This window comes from Entelurus aequoreus, linkage group LG07, assembly GCF_033978785.1.
Source record: "Entelurus aequoreus isolate RoL-2023_Sb linkage group LG07, RoL_Eaeq_v1.1, whole genome shotgun sequence".
Classification (NCBI taxonomy): Eukaryota; Metazoa; Chordata; class Actinopteri; order Syngnathiformes; family Syngnathidae; genus Entelurus; species Entelurus aequoreus.
In genome coordinates, this window is record NC_084737.1 from 77,708,427 (window position 1) to 77,728,981 (window position 20,555).

At 38.2% G+C, this 20,555-nt stretch overlaps 1 protein-coding gene across 1 annotated transcript in view; it reads left to right on the forward strand.

Moving 5' to 3' along the window:
- Window positions 1-20,555, forward strand: part of cfap74 (cilia and flagella associated protein 74) — a 119,196-nt gene that overhangs the window by 94,844 nt on the left and 3,797 nt on the right. Inside the window, 13 exon segments of the mRNA XM_062054726.1 lie at window positions 4,233-4,289; window positions 4,291-4,359; window positions 4,584-4,714; window positions 5,436-5,447; window positions 5,498-5,517; window positions 5,520-5,631; window positions 6,187-6,299; window positions 6,391-6,446; window positions 8,949-9,068; window positions 12,076-12,231; window positions 12,332-12,470; window positions 14,572-14,726; window positions 14,800-14,932. Coding sequence (XP_061910710.1) covers window positions 4,233-4,289; window positions 4,291-4,359; window positions 4,584-4,714; window positions 5,436-5,447; window positions 5,498-5,517; window positions 5,520-5,631; window positions 6,187-6,299; window positions 6,391-6,446; window positions 8,949-9,068; window positions 12,076-12,231; window positions 12,332-12,470; window positions 14,572-14,726; window positions 14,800-14,932 — 1,273 coding nt within the window.

Below are 20,555 nucleotides of genomic sequence, written 5' to 3' on the forward strand. Positions count from 1 at the left end.
GCCAATGTTTGATTTCTACATTGGCGTATAAGTCATTGAGTGTACTCTATAACTGAGTTATTGTATTTATAAATACATGTCCTGTTATATTTATAACAATGACATAATCATCACAATAAATATTTAACCACTGAGTGCAGTATTCATTTGTTACAGTTAAAGTACAGTACAAGAAAAAAACTAGAGCCTGTCATAGTTGTTACAAGCTTTATGGCAAGGAGTCACCAACGCGGTGCCCGCGGGCACCAGGTCGCCCGTAAGGACCAGATGAGTCGCCCGCTGGCCTGTTCTAAAAATAGCTGAAATAGCAACACTTACCAGTGAGCTGCCTCTATTTTTTAAATTGTATTTATTTACTAGTGTGACAGTCCTAACTGTCGTGCGGGTTCTCAGGACCATCCAGGGAAGACATTGTCGTGAGACGGTTTAGACTTCTTTATTATTTCAATCACAGAGTCTTTTGCGTGCTTTTCAGCAGCTGCCTTTTTTCTAACGTGAGCACACGAATGGTTTCCTCCCGTCCGCCGTCTTTCTCCGTCTCCTCCCTTGATGTTCACGTCTCTCACCCTTTTATACGGTCCGAGAGGGTGATTGCACTGTCCACAGCTGCGCGCTCCACGCACCTTATGCTGATTGCGGCGTCGCTCCCAGCGCGCCCCGCCTTGCCGCTCGCTCGTCAACGCCTCCTCGCCGCCATCTTGGAGCGGGCGCCGTCGGTCCGCCGGCCCCGCCTCCCCACAACTAGCAAGCTGGTCTCGCTTTGCTTGACATTTTTAATTCTGAGAGAGACAAAACTCAAATAGAATTTGAAAATCCAAGAAAATATTTTAAAGACTTGGTCTTCACTTGTTTAAATAAATTCATTTATTTTTTTACTTTGCTTCTTATAACTTTCCGAAAGACAATTTTAGAGAAAAAATACAACCTTAAAAATGATTTTAGGATTTTTAAACACATATACCTTTTAAATTCCTTTCCTCTTCTTTCCTGACAATTTCAATAAATGTTCAAGTAAATTATTTTTTTTTTATTTTAAAGAATAATAAATAAATTGTAATTTAATTCTTCATTTTAGCTTCTGTTTTTTAGACGAAGAATATTTGTGAAATATTTCTTCAAACTTATTATGATTAAAATTAAAAAAAAAATATTCTGGCAAATCTAGAAAATCTGTAGAATCAAATTAAAATCTTATTTCAAAGTCTTTTGAATTTCTGTTAACATTTTTGTTCTGGAAAATCTAGAAGAAATAATGATTTGTCTTTGTTAAAAATATAGCTTGGTCCAATTTATTATATATTCTAACAAAGTGCAGATTGGATTTTAACCTATTCAAAACATGCCGTCAAAATTCTAAAATTAATCTTAATCAGGAAAAATTACTAATGATGTTCCATAAAAAAATATATATTTTATTTTTATTTTACATGAGTTATTATTTCTTTAAACATGCTGCAAAGTAATTCATGATTTGTTAAAAAAAAAATGTTAGTGGCTAGCTAGTTAAAATGGGATATTGTGATTCACAAGACTGTCTTAGAAGTGATCATTTGAAAATGTTCAATTTGAAAAATGTGCACTTTGAGAAAATATAAAAATAAAGTGTTGCATATTGATATTTATCTGTTTCTATATATATTTAATGTGAGAAATCATTAAGATGATCAGTGTTTCCACAAAGATAAATATCATTAATTATTAGTAATAACATAGAGTTAAAGGTAAATTGAGCAAATTGGCTATTTCTGGCAATTTATTTAAGTGTGTATCAAACTGGTAGCCCTTCGCATTAATCAGTACCCAAGAAGTAGCTCTTGGTTTCAAAAAGGTTGGTGACCCCTGATTTATGGTGTGAGGACGCCCTCTACTGGGAATATGGCAGAAGTGACCGTCTTCAAGTAAAATACTGTTAAAAAATAAATACAAAATAAAATATTGTTGTAAAAATATGCATTTTCATGCGCTTTTTGTGTGTTTTCATGCAGAAAAACGTTGGTGCACTTTTAGTAGTTCCTGATTTATAGAATACTATTAATTGTTACCTAGTTTGATAGTTTAGTTTAGTCACTATTTGAAGGGACAATGCACAGAAACATTGAGTTCAAAGACAGATATGTTCTGTACCAGATTATAGCTAAATAGCTCATTTCCATCTGCAGTCCCTGGCTACCTAAATTAAAGGGATACAAAAATCATGCAATAAAATTATAACAATAAAATCATACTATAGCATGTAATCAAATTAAGAAAAGTCATACAATGTCCTTTCATTGAAACATACTTAATATACAATACAACCACACTTCATTTACATCATAACACAAAGACAATACATGCTCTTGTTCACATCTGTCATCCTTTGTAAAAACAACCATGATTTTAACAGACACACCTCACAATTTACAACAAAATGCTCTCATGGATAAATATAACAAACATTAAGTTGATGTGTCAATCATAGCACCCACCTCAGTGACCGTGTGAGCAGCTTTGATTGCTCCAAAGCCACTTTTTAAACTTCAATCGTGAATGAAGAGTAATCTGTTAGACTTTTCAAGTTTGTTGTGAGGTCGTTCCATTCCTTTATGGCTTTATATGAAAAGGCTGATTGTGCAAAAGATGTTTTACATCTGGGTACGCTACACTGCCCCCTGGTGGAGGCTCGTGTTTCTAGTTGTCACAGCAGATATAAACTGGACAAAGTGCTTAAGTGGCGCTGGTGCAGTGTTATTTAGGATTTGATGGGCCATTTGTATTGATGCTAATCTTTGAATGTTAGCAAAATTTAACAGTCTATATTTTTGGAGAACTGAAAAGGAATGGTTTTGTTGTGGTTTTCGGTCAAGGATTTTGAGCGATTGTTTGTGCAAAGTTTCCAATGGCTTCAGTGTCATTTTGCTTGCCTGCGACCAACATGTTATACAATAATAAAAACGAGACATAATCATAGCATTAAAATAAGTTTGAGCTGCCTCCAGTGTTTACGAATTCCTACATTTGAACATTTTATGTTGTATTTAAGACTCTGGCACATCTGTTTGATATGTTTTTTTAAAGCCAAGTGTTGGGTCTTAAATGACACCCAGGTAATGATATTCACTAACATTTTGTATTATGGTGTTAATAACCACCTCCTATAGAATCTCCTCTCTGGTCAACAAAAGCACCATGAGGATTCTGGCGGGAACTCTCGTTCAACCCCTTTTTCGATTACGCATGCACCTCCTAGTACCCTAGCACCTCCAAAACTCTCAAATCTAAACTCCAAACATCCCAGAACAAGCTAGTCAGATTACTTCTAGACCTCCACCCCAGATCACACCTCACTCCTACCCACTTCTCCAAAGTGGGCTGGCTCAGGGTGGAGGACAGAGTAAAACAACTTGCACTGAGCCTAGTCTATAAAATCCACTACACCTCCCTGATACCGAAGTACATGTCAAACTACTTCCTTAACGTAAATGACCGCCATAACCACAACACCAGGGGGAGCTCCACCAACCACGTTAAACCCAGATTCCGATCTAACAAAGGTCTTAACTCATTCGCTTTCTATGCCACATCAATGTGGAATGCGCTCCCAACAGGTATAAAAGAAAGGGCATCTCTATCCTCCTTCAAAACCGCAATAAAAGTTCACCTCCAGGCAGCTACAACCCTAAACTAACACCCTCCCCGGATTGCTAATAATCAAATGTAAACAATCAAAAGCAGATACTTTTTCTTATGCCTTCTGATCTCTCTCTCTCTCTGCTCTCTCTCTCTCTCTCTCATCTCTCTCTCTCTCTATGTCCAATACTTGCTGTACATATCCTACCAAGTCAGACCTACACTGTTCCAATATCCATTTCTCTGTTCTCAATTGTTGATGACTGATGATAACAACCAAACCTAAACCCTCCCCCTCCACACCCCGGATTGTAAAAAATTTAAATAATTCAATGTGATTATCTTGTGTGATGACTGTATTATGATGATAGTTTATATATAGTATATATCTGTATCTCTGAATCAATTTAAGTGGACCCCGACTTAAACAAATTGAAAAACTTATTCGGGTGTTACCATTTAGTGGTCAAATTGTACGGAATATGTACTTCACTGTGCAATCTACTAATAAAGAGTCTCAATCAATCAATCAAAACCTCCTGGCTATTAACATTATAATGCTCAATGATGTGTCAACCATTTTGACCAATGTTCCCAATCCGTCCCTTGTACTTGCACTACAGAGATGTCTGATCCTAGTGACCTTTAGACCCAAACTGGAAGACCAGGACATCAGGAGGAGAGGCGGTATATCTCCTCAAAGCCAAGAAGCTTGTTGAGGAGGAGGCTAAAAAGGTCTCTGAGGAAGAGGTACCAACTTTGTTGTCTCACAAATATTCGGGTGCATTTTCATGCTGTTACTGTAATGGTAATTGAAAAGGTCTAAAATGTTTGTCTAAGCCAGTGGTGTCCAATCCAACATTGTGGTATAAACATTGAAGCTTTTTTAAACAGTTTTGTTGATTTGGCCATTCAAAAGCTGCAACATTTTGAACACCACTGGTCTAAACCTTGTTGTGAATGTTTTGATGTAGCCAAAAAAGGAGAGCGTAGTGGACATCAAGGCGAAGAAATTGTCTAAAAGCAACAAGATAGAGATATCAGACACATCCAAAAATGTCAGCCCGATAGAAACACCACCTCCTGAAAACATCGACGCAGGGTAAGAGAGACCAAATATAAAATGCTACAAATTGTGAATATATTGTTTGTATCATATACAGTTTTATAGCTGATGTTTGCAGAGAGTGTCGTCCTATACACCTGTTAGAATAATTATGTGTAACTTATCACACAACTCTTATGCTTAAAGTCCGTTGCTATAGTTAATAGCTATTATGCTCAAGCTGTACTTTTTCTGTCTGTGCAAGGACAAAACTTGTTATCAGCTACGGCATATGAGGGGTGGCCTTCGCCGCAGATATATTGTTTGTCTTAGCCCACTAACAGCCAAGGACTTCAAGGACCTCAACGAAGATAAGACGACAGCGCGCAGAGGAAGCAGAGACAAGGCAATCACAAGGCCCCCAGCACATTCCGTCACGTATTGTGCGTACTGGAAGCTGCTTTGCATGAAATGTGTGGCCACTGCTTTCAGAGGCGGCCCTCAGTGATGTAACCGGGGACCTCCCAAATAAATAGAGGAGCATGTGGGACTATTAGCTCAGAGCGTGCAATCCCAAACGTCTCTCCTCATTGAGCCAAATGTAACTCTGTCTCTGCATGATTCCTTGCTTCTTGTCTGTTTAATATAATGTCATCAGTGTTTGAACCTGACAACACCTCACAAATACTGTTAGCCTTCACATCATCAACAAACACACATGATGCCGTATGCTTTGGATCGTGACCTTACCATTCTCCCTTCTCGGCCTGGTTCCCATCAGTCCAAAATATATGTAAGGTTGCTGGCAAAGTCTCAAAACTGAATGTATCTTTTTATTTCTAGATCTCAAAGTTTTGAGGAGGCGGAACATCTCTGCTGCACTCCTTCACCCCGCGCTACAGCGAGTACACCATCCCCTGCTTTGTGTCAGACGGAGATCCCCCAGAGGAAAACCGGCAGGCCCAGCCAACGTGGAGGTAGTAACACACTGCGTCAAGGTTTGATTTATTCAGTAGAAACAGCCGAGGCAAAGACACATTCCTGTATCTCCGTGCCGCATTTTAAATTCACCTACCAATCAAGTGTGAAAAGCAAAACAGATGATTGTTTTGTAGCCAAAAATGTCACGTTCCTTTGTCCACGGTAAATACAATAAATATTCATTTGTGAGATTTGTGTCTGTATTTAGATTGTTGTTGTGGGAACCAGAATATTGGTAGCAGAAAGAGACAACCCCTTTTGTGTGAGTGGGTGTGGATGAGTGTGAATGGGGGGGGGAGGTTTTTTGGGTTGATGCACTGGTTGAAAGTGTATCTTGTGTTTTTTTTTATGTTGTTTTAATAATTTAAAAAAATAATAATAAATAAAAAATAAATATTCATTTGTGTCTGGATTTAGATTTATAATTCTGTAATAAACAAAGCGCTCGCCTTCAGCATGCATTTTCAGGCCACCATTAATGTTAAAAACAGTGTTTTGGAATATTATATACAATTCACACTTCTATATTCTCCCATTGTATATGCCCACAGTCCTCTCAATACGCTCTACTTGAAGCTGCGGTGTCTGGCTGTACAGCCCCCTCTAGTGGTGGTGTCCAACAACCTCAGAAATTATGTCTTAGATTTCCAGCAAATGACAGTAGGTGAGTACTTTTTTTTTTAATTAACCCCAAACACACACGAGTTGTGTTGTGTGTTCGAATATACAAATAGTTTTCGACCTTTCATTTCTAGGAGAGAGGGTTATCAAAAAAGTTGCTGTTGAGAACATTTCAGATGAGTCTTTGCAGGTATACTTTCACGATCAATAATTAATATCACCACACCTGTAAACATCTATTTTCATTAAGTTTTTCATTCAGTTTGATTTGAAATGAAAAATGTTTTTATTTTAAATAAATCAAATGTATCACAGTGGTACCCCGGATACTAGTTTAATTGGAAATATTGTATGACATAAATACAATAGATTGTTATAATATTGTACAGCATACTTGGAGATATCTACGGTATCTCCTTCCAGCTGCTTCTTCGTCAAACACACTATCAGTAGCTTCTCCATGTTTTCATGTATAAATGTCCACCATTTAGATATTATTTTAACAATCTTAGCTGATCTTAGACACCTTCTTCTTCAGTATAATACAGACTAGCAGTGATACGTTCAAACTGCTTCACCAAGTCGGCTCCACACACTGTTTTTTTATGATTTATTTCTTTAATTCAATGAATATCATCCACTTCTTTTTCTCAGCACTGTCCTTCTCATTCACTTTCTTCCTTCCCAAGGTTGGAAAACAAAGTTATGTTGATCGTTAGCTATAATAAACTAATGCTAGACTGACCATACGTCCTCTTTTCCCCGGACATGTCCTCTTTTGCGGCGCTGTCCGGGCGGGGTCTCTTAAATGCCTCAAATGTCCGGTATTTTGAGTTAGGGTTGCGTGTATTTTCAATGTATGTCCAGGGTTAAGAAGGGGTTAAAAACAAAACAAATTGTGAAGGTGTGCGCACGCAGTAACATTCGTGAGGGAGGGGCAGAGACAGAGAGCGAGACAGTCGAGAGACAGACAGAACACAAGAGAGAAGCCGAAACGTAAATGCAACTTCACGGATGATTGGCGGGAAAAGTATCTGTGTTTTTGTCCTGGCCGTGACACATGGAAAGCAGAATGCACTGTGTGCAAAGCAGGAAGGTATATGTCTGTGGCAAATAAAGGGGCCAACGATCTACAAGCCCATATCGACACTACAAAGCGCAAAACAGCTGTGCAGGGCGAGAGCTCGTCTGCTGTTTTTTGTTTAAATTTAATTAACTTGTTTTGAGGCATTATTTATGTTTAGATTATATACAAGAGGTTATTTTGAATATTTCTACCTTTTTTCCAAAACGGTGAATGTTACAGAATATAAGTGACTTATTTTGTTATACTGTCAAGCAGTGTTCGCGTTAACACACTTTGTGTGTCTTTTTAACGCATTGAAATCAGAAAGGACGCATGGTTTTTTTAACCATTTGCGGCCCACAGCTAATGTTTTAAAGGCCCACGGCACATTCTAAAAATACTATTAAAATAAACAAAAACATAACAAAAGTGAAATAAAAAAGCTTACAGGTGAAATGTAATTTAGAAAAAGTTGCAATGTTGACTAATAAAACAAAGCTGTTTTGTTTTTTTTCTTTCAAACGGTCATTGCTCAAAACATAATATTGAATCAAAATCAATGTTATTATGAATTATTGACCTATCAAAGGTTCCGATTACGTCACATCAAATATTCCACTTTGAAAAATATTTTTGGTGGAAGATTTTGCATATTTTGTGTGTTTGCCATAAAAAACATAGTTTTGTTTGACAAAAAAGGGCGGAAAACAAACAACAACAAAAACAAACAAACAAAAAAAACATTTTGAAATGAGGAATAGATCTGAAGTTCATGTAGACTCTAGAGATTTAAGTGTTAAATATAAAATATATGTATGCCCTGGAACACGATTATCATCATTTCATGACCGAAATAAATCACTTTTTACACTTTTATACTGAAATAAATACACCTACAACTTATTAAATAAAAACATAGAAAAAACTACCAGCAGCGGTAAAGTTTAGATCCATGAAGGAAAGAAGAAAGTGAATGAATGTTTATAACTGAATACATTTACATATGCATACACATTTGTTTTATTTTGTATTATTATTTTTTATGAATTAAGTAACGTTTATGACAACCTTTTTCCAAAACACAATATAGAATGTGAGATATAACAGGATAATGCATACATTTGTCATTTGTTTTCAAAACGCTTACAAAAAAGTGGGACCAGACCCCAAAAATTTACTGTGGGACCCCATTTTTATGACTTGATGGGGTCCCTGGGACCCCATTTTGAAAATTCCTAGCGCCAACACTGCTGTCAACAGAGGAGAAAAAATGCTTTATTTAAATAAATATATTAGTTATAAAGCAAGTTCGAGTATCATTGGCAAATTTTCACCTAGCTGCCCGCCTTGGCCCGCATATATGTGTCCTCTTTTTGGGATTTCAGAATATGATCAGCCTACTAATGCTAGTGAGTAAGACCGGATGTTTTGGGCGGATCTTACAGGTTTCACTGTGACATTTGCTATGACAACTAGCAGGCTCGTAACCTAAATGGTTGCTCGCAATCTAAAGCAAAAAATGCTCGTATCACGAGGTACCACTGTTTATTTTTAAAGTGCTGCTGCTATTTTGATTCTAATCCAATGCTATCGTGTCACCACTCTTTTTCTGTGCTTCTTTTCAAGCTAAGGTCCTCATTACTGGATGTCAACGGCCCCTTTTCACTCCTTAATTCTCTCAGAGTCCTAACACCTGGAGATAAGCACATACTGGTGTTGACTTTCTGTCCAACACTGGAAAAAAAGGTATGTTAAGAGCTAGAACTGTGTTATGTTAGTCACCTAGGGCAGGGATTTGCAGCCCACGCCTCCTTGTTGTGGCTCCCTCAGATTTTTTTTTTTTTTTTTTTAGAAGAGTGAGCAATTTTAAAAGGAGTTCTATAATTTCCGACTATCTGTGAGGCGCACAGGCTGAGTCCTGAGGTGCAAGGAAGGCAAGTAAAAGTGACTGGAAGCCTGTGTTCAGTTCAGCTTCTCGATTGTGCAACCCATTGGGCTAGCTAACCATGAATATTTGCAAAAAAAAGAGAAAAGGAAAAGCAGTAGGACAGATTGCTAAAAATCAAAAAAGATGAAAACTTTTAAAAGTGTATAAGCTGTGTTATGTTTTGCAGCTCTATACTATTTTTTTGTGGAAGAGGCGGCAAAATGTCTCACTTGATAGTAAAGGTTGCAGACCCTAGACCGGGGGTCAGCAACCCGCAGCTCTAGAGCCACATGTGGCTCTTTAGCGCCGCCCTAGTGGCTCCCTGCACCTCTTTCAGAGATGCATGAAAATGGAAAAAGATGAAGGAAAAAAATATATTTTTTGTTTTAATATATTTTCTGTAGGATGACAAACATGACACAAACCTTCCTAATTGTTAGAAATCCCACTGTTTATGTTATGCATGCTTCACTGATGAGAGTATTTGGCAAGCACCGTTTTGTCCTACTAATTTCAGCGATCCTTGAACTCATCGTAGTTTGTTTACATGTACAACTTTCTCCGATGCTGCCACAGAAAGACGTGTTTTATGCCACTCCTCCTTTGTCTCATTTTGTCCACCAAATGTTTTATGCTGTGCGTGAATACACAAAGGTGAGCTTTGCTGATTTGATTGATTTGCTGGAGTGCTTATCGGGCATATTTGGTCAATCCATGACTGCAAGCTAATCGGTGCTAACATGCGAAATAGGCTAACTGTATGTACATATTGCATCATTATGCCTCATTTGTAGGTATATTTGAGCTCGTTTAATGTTCTTTACTTACATCCTCTGTGTATGTCTCAGTCATGACACGTTATCTGTATGTAATATTGGCTGTATTTCTGTGTTGTTTGTGTGCCATGTTGTTCCAGACCACAGCAAACGCTACCCAGCTGGCAAAGATTATAATAAATCCATTAGAAGAAGACAGCCTGCCATTTCCTTTAACTTGGACACACACAACTATTCCGTTGGCCATTCTGAGCCAGTAATTTCCAGAACTTATTTCATTCTGTGAGAAGCCTCCATTTTACTAATGATTTCCAATGTTGCAAAAATGTGTAGGATAAAAATTTTAATACAACATTTCTGTCAAAGATTTGCGTCAGCCTTTGATAGTAGGCTAAAATAGCTTATATAGATGTTTTGCCTTCATTATAACACTTATAAAAGGCTTTTATTTTTTTGCGGCTCCAGACAGATTTTTATTTTTTATTTTTGGTCCAATATTACTCTTTCAACATTTTGGGTTGCCGACCCCTTCCCTAGACCTAGGGCCTGATCTATTAAAGGTTTGCGTGTATTTCAACATTTTCAAACATGTTAGTGCAAACAAAGCTGATCTACTAAACTCGTGCGCAGAGGTTGCTTCTCTTAAGTGGACAAATTGAGGAGCGCAATGCATTTAGCATGTCTGTCGTCATCTATATCCAGAATATATGCTGATTATCAGAACGGCCACAATTCTGGGAGAAGTATTATAATTATTTAGCACAAGCAGTGTGATCTATCAAGTTTAAAACTGTTCTGCGGCAGCTGTTAGCGTATTTATTTAGCACGTCTGAAATGTTAGTGCAAACTTGCAGTTGTGCAAAAATGGCTGTAAAAAAGAAGGTAATGCTGCTGCTATTCCATCCTATGTATGCTTGTCAACATAGATGGACGACCAAAATGAAAATATCAGTCGTATCATCTATTCAGCAATATCATTTTTTAATTTTATAGCTGCTGGATGACTTAACAGGCTGGTTTAAAAAAAAATGTTATTGATAAATGTGTCATGACGTGGACTATGATGACGCAAATTACTGCGTGGATTGTTTTCCCATGGTGCAAATCGACTTGACTGGACATGACTTGAAGGTATATACATGTTTTAATTAAGACTAACTTAGTAAAAACAAAAGGGTACAAAAAAAGGCGCTCACAGCGGAGGCACAACTTAATGCAGGGAACAAAACTAACACTAAGGCAGAACTATGGACATGAAACAAAAAAACACTTACTGTAACAAGAGCAGAGATGCATAAGCTATGGAATAAACATGATAATGTCAACGTCGCCAGGACGACCAACTGAAAACGACAGGCTTAAATAGTCTCTCTGATTACAAACAGGTGCGTGAGTCCAACACGTGAGACAGGTGAAACTATTAAGTTGACATGGTGACCAAACAAGGGAGCATAAACAGGAACTAAAAGAGAAACCAACAGAACATAACCAAACAAAACATGACCACAGAACATGACAAAATGTTAGTTCTGGTGGCATTTTTTAAATCATGTCCATTTTTCACATAGGAGATATTGTATACCAATTAAAAAACTTCTTGCAATATGCATTTTCTTGTGCCTGGAACATTCCAGAGCATGCTGGCTGTTTGTGCCAGCGTTTCCCTTGAGTGCACTTTCAGCATGCTAAAAAAAAATGGGTTCCTTTGTCGATGCCCTGCAGGACTGCTTCTAAAATATCCAGAAAAAGTGGTTTGCTGCATGTTTCAAAACATAGCAAAACACCATAGGTGGGAGCATGATAACATGAATGTGCAGTAAATGAGTGTATCCATGGTGAAAGCTGCATACAGTACACGCTTAAACCCCATTTAAATGGGGCGGTCTGCACCTGTTATTAATTGTACGCGCATGTCTACGTCTTAGTAGATCACACACAACATGCTCGGTAATGGTACACAAATTTGTATCATTTGCACACACTGTTTAGCGTGCTATATGGGTCTTAGTAGATCAGGCCAGAACACCGACAAATACCTTTTGCTTTTTAGTTCTGTGAGACTTTGGAGGTGCATTGTCAGAAGATGACCCTGGCCCTGACTCTGCGTGGAGAGGGTGTTGTTCCTGCTATCACCTGCTCCCACTCTGGTGGTCTCCTTGATTTTGGCTGCGTGCTAGAGAAGGAGAGCACCTCACAGGTCCTGAAGGTAAGCCTTCAGCCTTCAGCCTTTGAGCAAAAAAGTACATCTGTGTAAATACCGACAATGTTGCGTCAAAAGATTGATCCTAACATGTAATTATTTTCAGCTCCAAAACAGCTCAGACGTTACAGTTGGTTTCAAGGCGCTGTTCTACAGCCTCTTGCCGTCCAACACTCGGGATGCTGATGAGAGAGTGGCCCTACTGTTGGGTGGTTACACCGACTCCAAGATACGACCAGTTGTAGGTAAGATATCTTCACACTCCTCACCCACTACCACTACACTAGGGATGCCCACACTGACGATATATATATATATATATATATATATATATATATATATATATATATATATATATATATATATATATATATATATATATATATATATATATATATATATATATATATATATATATATATATATATATATACATATATATACAAACCCCATTTCCATATGAGTTGGGAAATTGTGTTAGATGTAAATATAAACAGAATACAATGATTTGCAAATCATTTTCAACCCATATTCAGTTGAATACGCTACAAAGACAACATATTTGATGTTCAAACTGATAAACTTTTTTTTTTTTGCAAATAATCATTAACTTTAGAATTTGATGCCAGCAACACGTGACAAAGAAGTTGGGAAAGGTGGCAATAAATACTGATAAAGTTGAGGAATGCTCCTCAAACACTTATTTGGAACATCCCACAGGTGAACAGGCAAATTGGGAATAAGTGGGTGCCATGATTGGGAATAAAAGTAGATTCCATGAAATGCTCAGTCATTCAAAATGCGTGAGCAAACTGTTGAACAGTTTAAGAAAAACCTTTCTCAACCAGCTATTGCAAGGAATTTAGGGATTTCACCATCTGCGGTCCGTAATATCATCAAAGGGTTCAGAGAATCTGGAGAAATCACTGCACGTAAGCAGCTAAGCCCGTGACCTTCGATCCCTCAGGCTGTACTGCATCAACAAGCGACATCAGTGTGTAAAGGATATCACCACATGGGCTCAGGAACACTTCAGAAACCCACTGTCAGTAACTACAGTTGGTCGCTACATCTGTAAGTGCAAGTTAAAACTCTCCTATGCAAGGCGAAAACGGTTTATCAACAACACCCAGAAACGCCGCCGGCTTCGCTGGGCCTGAGCTCATCTAAGATGGACTGATACAAAGTGGAAAAGTGTTCTGGGGTCTGACGAGTCCACATTTCAAATTGTTTTTGGAAACTGTGGACGTCGTGTCCTCCGGACCAAAGAGGAAAAGAACCATCCGGATTGTTATAGGTGCAAAGTTGAAAAGCCAGCATCTGTGATGGTATGGGGGTGTATTAGTGCCCAAGACATGGGTAACTTACACATCTGTGAAGGCGCCATTAATGCTGAAAGGTACATACAGGTTTTGGAGCAACATATGTTGCCATCCAAGCAACGTTACCATGGACGCCCCTGCTTATTTCAGCAAGACAATGCCGAGCCACGTGTTACATCAACGTGGCTTCATAGTAAAAGAGTGCGGGTACTAGACTGGCCTGCCTGTAGTCCAGACCTGTCTCCCATTGAAAATGTGTGGCGCATTATGAAGCCTAAAATAGCACAACGGAGACCCCCGGACTGTTGAACAACTTAAGCTGTACATCAAGCAAGAATGGGAAAGAATTCCACCTGAGAAGCTTCAAAAATGTGTCTCCTCAGTTCCCAAACGTTTACTGAGTGTTGTTAAAAGGAAAGGCCATGTAACACAGTGGTGAACATGCCCTTTCCCAACTACTTTGGCACGTGTTGCAGCCATGAAATTCTAAGTTAATTATTATTTGCAAAAAAAAATAACGTTTATGAGTTTGAACATCAAATATGTTGTCTTTGTAGTGCATTCAGTTGAATATGGGTTGAAAAGGATTTGCAAATCATTGTATTCCGTTTATATTTACATCTAACACAATTTCCCAACTCATATGGAAACGGGGTTTGTACACATATATATATATATATATATACATATATATATTAGGGTTGTACGGTATACCAATACGGATAAAGTACTGCGATCGGTAATATACTGCCTTTGAAAAGTACCGGTACCGTTCTTTCATCTGAATGCCGCAGTGCGACATTCTGGGACTGGCACTTATAGGCACAGTAGGTCGATAAAACTAAACAAGTTGAGTTATTTTCAAGTTTTATTTCTATAGTAACGTCATGTATGTGATGTAGTTAGGTCGGTTGTATTTTTTCAGTATTCTATTATCAACCGTATCTGAGGTGTCATAAAAACAGGCACATATATGTAGAACACATCAGTCGTGATGTAATGTGTATTTTCTTGTCATGTACAGGGACTCAAAACTACAACGGACTGAGTGTTTTCAGTGTTGTGCCTGTGGAAGGATGCATTGCTGCTAGACAGAGCCAAGACATAGTTATCACCTTTCACCCCGATCACCCATCCGTCAACTATTCTGATCAACTCACAATTGAACTCGTCAATAAGGTGACCAAAGACTAACACTATGTAGTTCTGCTTTAGTGAACTCAATTAATGTGCTTGTGGTTTTGTGTTCTAGAGTAAACTGTGCGTTCTGGATCTAAAAGGTGCAGCATCTTCACATAATACATATCTACTAGGAGGAGACCCTCTCACAATTCCTGTTGAATGCCTTCTTCCTCCACTCATAACCAGTCCACTTCATCCTGCAGGTACATTATCTCCCATTTATATACATTTATACAGCGGTACCTCGGTTCTCTTATTTATCCGTTTCAAAGGATCTGTTGAAAACCGAATTGTAGAAAAAATGAAACAATTTATCCCATAGGAAACAATGTAAATCCAATTAATTAGAGATGTCCGATAACATCGGACTGCCGATATTATCGGCCGATAAATGCTTTAAAATGTAATATTATCGGTATTGGTTTCAAAAAGTAAAATGTATGACTTTACGGAGTGGTACACGGACGTAGTGAGAAGTACAGAGCGCCAATAAACCTTAAAGGCACTACGGCTTTTCACACACACAAGTGAATGCAAGGCATTCTTGGTCAACAGCCATACAGGTCACACTGAGGGTAGTGTATAAACAACTTTAACACTGTTACAAATATGCGCCACACTGTGAACCCACACCAAACAAGAATGACAAACACATTTCGGGAGAACATCCGCACCGTAACACAACATAAACACAACAGAACAAATACCCAGAACCCCTTGCAGCACTAACTCTTCCGGGACGCTACAATATACACCCCCCCCGCTACCCCCACCACAACCCTGCTCTCCCAATCCCGCCCAACTCAACCTCCTCATGCTCTCTCAGGGAGAGCATGTCCCAAATTCCAAGCTGCTGTTTTGAGGCATGTTAAAAAAAAATAATGCACTTTGTGACTTCAATAATAAATATGGCAGTGCCATGTTGGCATTTTTTTCCATAACTTGAGTTGTTTTATTTTGGAGAACCTTTTTACATTATTTAATGCATCCAGCGGGGCATCACAACAAAATTAGGCATAATAATGTGTTAATTCCACGACTGTGCATATCGGCATCGGTTGATATAAAGTAATTAAGAGTTGGACAATATCGGATATCGGCAAAAACGCCATTATCTACAATTAATCGGTTCCAGACACACAAAAATATGAATGAAAAACACTTTTTTTTTTAGAAAAAAGTGTTTAGTTTTACATGCAGGGAACACATTTAAATGACACATGTTGAAGACTCCTCACAGCGATGAGCGGTGAGCAGGCTAGACCCACGAACGCCGCCTTCGTATTTCACTTTGACTTCTTTCTTGAATTCAGTGGTGTTTCTCACCTTCTTTGTCAAAGTGCGGTCACTCATTTTACCCCTGATTTCCCCAGGATTGCAGAAATAGCTAAACATAACATGGCGCCGTCATCTGCTGTCCGGCAATCCCCACCGCCGTTTTGTTGCGCCTCCGCCTTGCAGTGAAAGAGCGCAGACTTTTAGGAGATTTTGCAATATGCGCATAATCATGTGATAAAGTAAACACTGAAGTAAACACCGCGTAACGTCTTTAGCTTCGCTGTCCATCTGCACCCACTGGCCGGCGCGTCTGTGACGGCATTGACTTGACTTTACTTGTGAAAACGACAACGGTTTCGCCTTGCAAAACCACAACTTTATTTTTTTGTAGCAAGCAACAACACAACAGTGACATCATCCCTGGCGAGCGTTGTAGACACACAACTCCCACGAACCGCGCCCCTTTTTCCCCGGCCCCTGTATCAGCTGGCATTTTACACAGGACCCCATATGCGCTCATAGCTGCCCGGGATGTGCCTGTATATGATTCTTTAATTTTGGAACCTCCAGAATCAGCATTTGGGTCAACAAGATGAAATTACGTCTAAAGACTTTTTTTTTTTTTTTGTCCTGTCCAACTACTCAGGCAAATCATAAAGTTGATGTAGATGCCCATATCTGCTGTACAGATTTACTTTACAAAAGAGAAGTGTTGGATACTTCTCTTGTTTAGAGATGTCCGATAATATCGGCCTGCTGATATTATCGGCCGATATATGCGTTAAAATGTAATATCGGAAATTATCGGTATCGTTTTTTTTATTATCGGTATCGGTTTTTTTTTTGTTGTTTTTTTTTGTTTTTTTATTAAATCAACATAAAAAACACAAGATACACTTACAATTAGTGCACCAACCCAAAAAAACTCCCTCCCCCATTTACACTCATTCACACAAAAGGGTTGTTTCTTTCTGTTATTAATATTCTGCTTCCTACATTATATATCAATATATATCAATACAGTCTGCAAGGGATACAGTCCGTAAGCACACATGATTGTGCGTGCTGCTGGTCCACTAATAGTACTAACCTTTAACAGTTAATTTGACTCATTTTCATTCATTACTAGTTTCTATGTAACTGTTTTTATATTGTTGTACTTTCTTTTTTATTCAAGAAAATGTTTTTAATTTATTTATCTTATTTTACAAATTTTTTTTAAAAAGTACCTTATCTTCACCATACCTGGTTGTCCAAATCAGGCATAATAATGTGTTAATTCCACGACTGCATATATCGGTTGATATCGGTATCGGTTGATATCTGTATATAATTAAAGAGTTGGACAATATCGGAATATCGGATATCGGCAAAAAGCCATTATCGGACATCCCTACTCTTGTTGCCTTATTTGTATTAGATTTTATTAAATTGATTTTTTAATTATTTTTTTTTGCGCAGCCGAGGGGATAGAAAGGTAATTCATTGATAGCAAAGAAGCAGTTAGTGAAATAAATATTAATGACAGAAATGACAATGAACCTCACTACACTAAAAATGGAGCAATACAAATACCAATAGAAATAGCACTATTGATAATGAATAATACCAATATTTCTGTTATCAACAATACAATTGTTTCAAATGAAACAATACGTATACGTAATGATAACTAACCACGTTAAACCCAGATTCCGAACTAACAAAGGTCTCAACTCATTCTCTTTCTATGCCACATCAATGTGGAATGCGCTCCCAACAGGTATAAAAGAAAGGGCATCTCTATCCTCCTTCAAAACCGCAATAAAAGTTCACCTCCAGGCAGCTACAACCCTAAACTAACACCCTCCCGGATTGCTCATAATCAAATGTAAACAATCAAATGCAGGTACTTTTTCTTATGCCTTCTGATATCTCTCTCTCTCTCTCTCTCTCTCTCTCTCTCTCTCTCTCTCTCTCTCTCTCTCTCTCTCTCTCTCTGTCTCTCTCTCTCTCTCTCTCTCCACTACTTGCTGTCCATATCCTACCCCCCCTCCAAACCCTTGATTGTAAATAATGTAAATAATTCAATGTGATTATCTTGTGTGATGACTGTATTATGATGATAGTATATATCTGATAGTATATATCTGTATCATGAATCAATTTAAGTGGACCCCGACTTAAACAAGTTGAAAAACGTATTCGGGTGTTACCATTTAGTGGTCAACTGTACGGAATATGGACTTAACTGTGCAACCTACTAATAAAAGTCCCAATCAATCAATCACTTGAAATACAAAAGAAAGCAGATAAATGGAGGGGAAGAAAAAGAAGTGAACTGTATTAACCTTGTAGATTGTTATAGTAACAATAGGTTAAGCTTTGTCAGTGTGTAGTGTGTTACCCAGTTCCCCCCCGGGGAACAACGTTAAAATATGTTTGATGAAGCGTGATTATATGAATGAGTGTATGTATACAGTATGTGTATATGTATGTTTCTACAGTGAACGTGCGTGTGGATGTATAAACTCTGAGTGTGTGTGGGTATGTACTGTATTTGTGTACGTATGTGGGAGCGTATGTATCTGTGTGCGCGTATGTATACAATTATGTGTATTTGTATCATACTTGCCAACCTTGAGACCTCCGATACCGGGAGGTGGGGGGTGGGGGGGGGCGGTCGGGGTGGTTGAGGGCGTGGTTAAGGGCGTGGTTAATAGGGGAGTATATTTACAGCTAGAATTCACCAACTCAAATATTTCATATATATATATATATATATATATATATATATATATATATATATATATATATATATATATATATATATATATATATATATATATATATATATATATATATATATATATATATATATATATATATATATATATATATATATATATATGTATGAAATACTTGACTTTCAGTGAATTCTAGCTATATATATATGTATATATATTTATTTTATTATACATATAAATAAAATAAATACTTGAATTTCAGTGTTGCGGGGGCTATCCAGTAGATGGCAGTATTGTCCTGTTTAACTTCTCCTCCGTTTATGACTCGGCCACCGTGTTCAATGGAGAAGTCTGTTTTACAAAATGTACAGGCAACATAATTACATACACCTTCCCCTTCGAACTGTCCTGGATGAACTGAAATTCTTGTTTCCATTCGTTTTGGAACTTGCAAGTGTATTCCTTCATCTTGCTCGTCGACGGCGTCGCCATGTCTGTAACTTCCTCGTTCTTCTGCTTCGTCTCCTTGTTGTGTGCGCAGTTGTGCACTCTACTCTCTAAAAGCCGTAGATGTTATGACGTCATTGGGCAGGCAAGCTGTTTATATTGTGGGAAAGCGGACGTGAGAACAGGCTGTCCCCACTCAGGTCCGCATTGAGCTGGAGGGGGCGTGGCCTCCAGCTCCGGCTGAATACCGGGAGTTTGTCGGGAGAAAATTTCTGCCGGGAGGTTATCGGGAGAGGCGCTGAATACCGGGAGTCTCCCGCTAAAAACGGGAGGGTTGGCAAGTATGTTTGTATGTACATAATATTTGTCCCCCAGTATGTCTGAAGACTTTTTGACAAGTCCCAAAACGGGAATTTATGTTTTCCTCATGTGACATCATTTTGAAGGTTTGTGATCCGAAATTTTGCCAGGAAGTTGTTTTGTCAAATTGCATTGTGCTTTTGATTGAAATGTTGTTAGAATAGGATACATACATAGAATATACACCAGTCCTATTCAACTGGCGGTCCAGGGCCCAAATTTCTAAAAACAATAGAGTGCTCCTGTTGTATAGAGGAACTTGGAGCACTGTGCACTGGGGTCCAAACTTGTGATTTACATAACAGCGGCGTTCCTCAAGGCACCACTTTAAGTCCTCTCCTTTTTTGGCAGGTCGCAATGTGATTAATGTAACTAAGGTGTTCCTGTAGCTTCTTTATTTCAGATGCAGTCAGTAGTCATTTGTTCAACTTCTTTAGTTATACAAGTGGTGTACCTCAAGGTTCCATTTTAGGTCCTCTCGTTTTTATCATTCTGGCTATTCAACTGATGGCCCACGAGATCAGTTCAAAAAACTTAGCTTAGCTAAGCTTTCTGGAGATGTGGCCCCCAAAACAAATTACTTGAATATCCCTGGTATACACACTTTTTCTTAAAAACTATTTCCTTTATGACTGCTATCTTTCTTTTTTACCAGACTGTAATCCTGATATATTACTGTTTGTTTGTTTTGTTTTATCATCAAAATCTAATGAATTCTTGGATTGGAAAAACAAGAAAATATTGTTTTGGTGTAATTGCGCTCCTGGACCACCAGATGACGTCAGCAAATGATGCAAAATTCTCAGCGTTTTGATGGAAGTAAATAAATGTAACTGCCATTAAAACACTTGCAATGAAAGTGATCTTGGGCAGTTATGCTGTGTATAACATGGCAGATATTTCTAAATGACTTGTGTGAACGCATTAAACTCAAACGGGTCTTGACCGCTTTCTCGCTCATTCGAGCTAAGTGGACACTGTAAAAATAATATTTTTTTGTCCCCTGTACAAAATT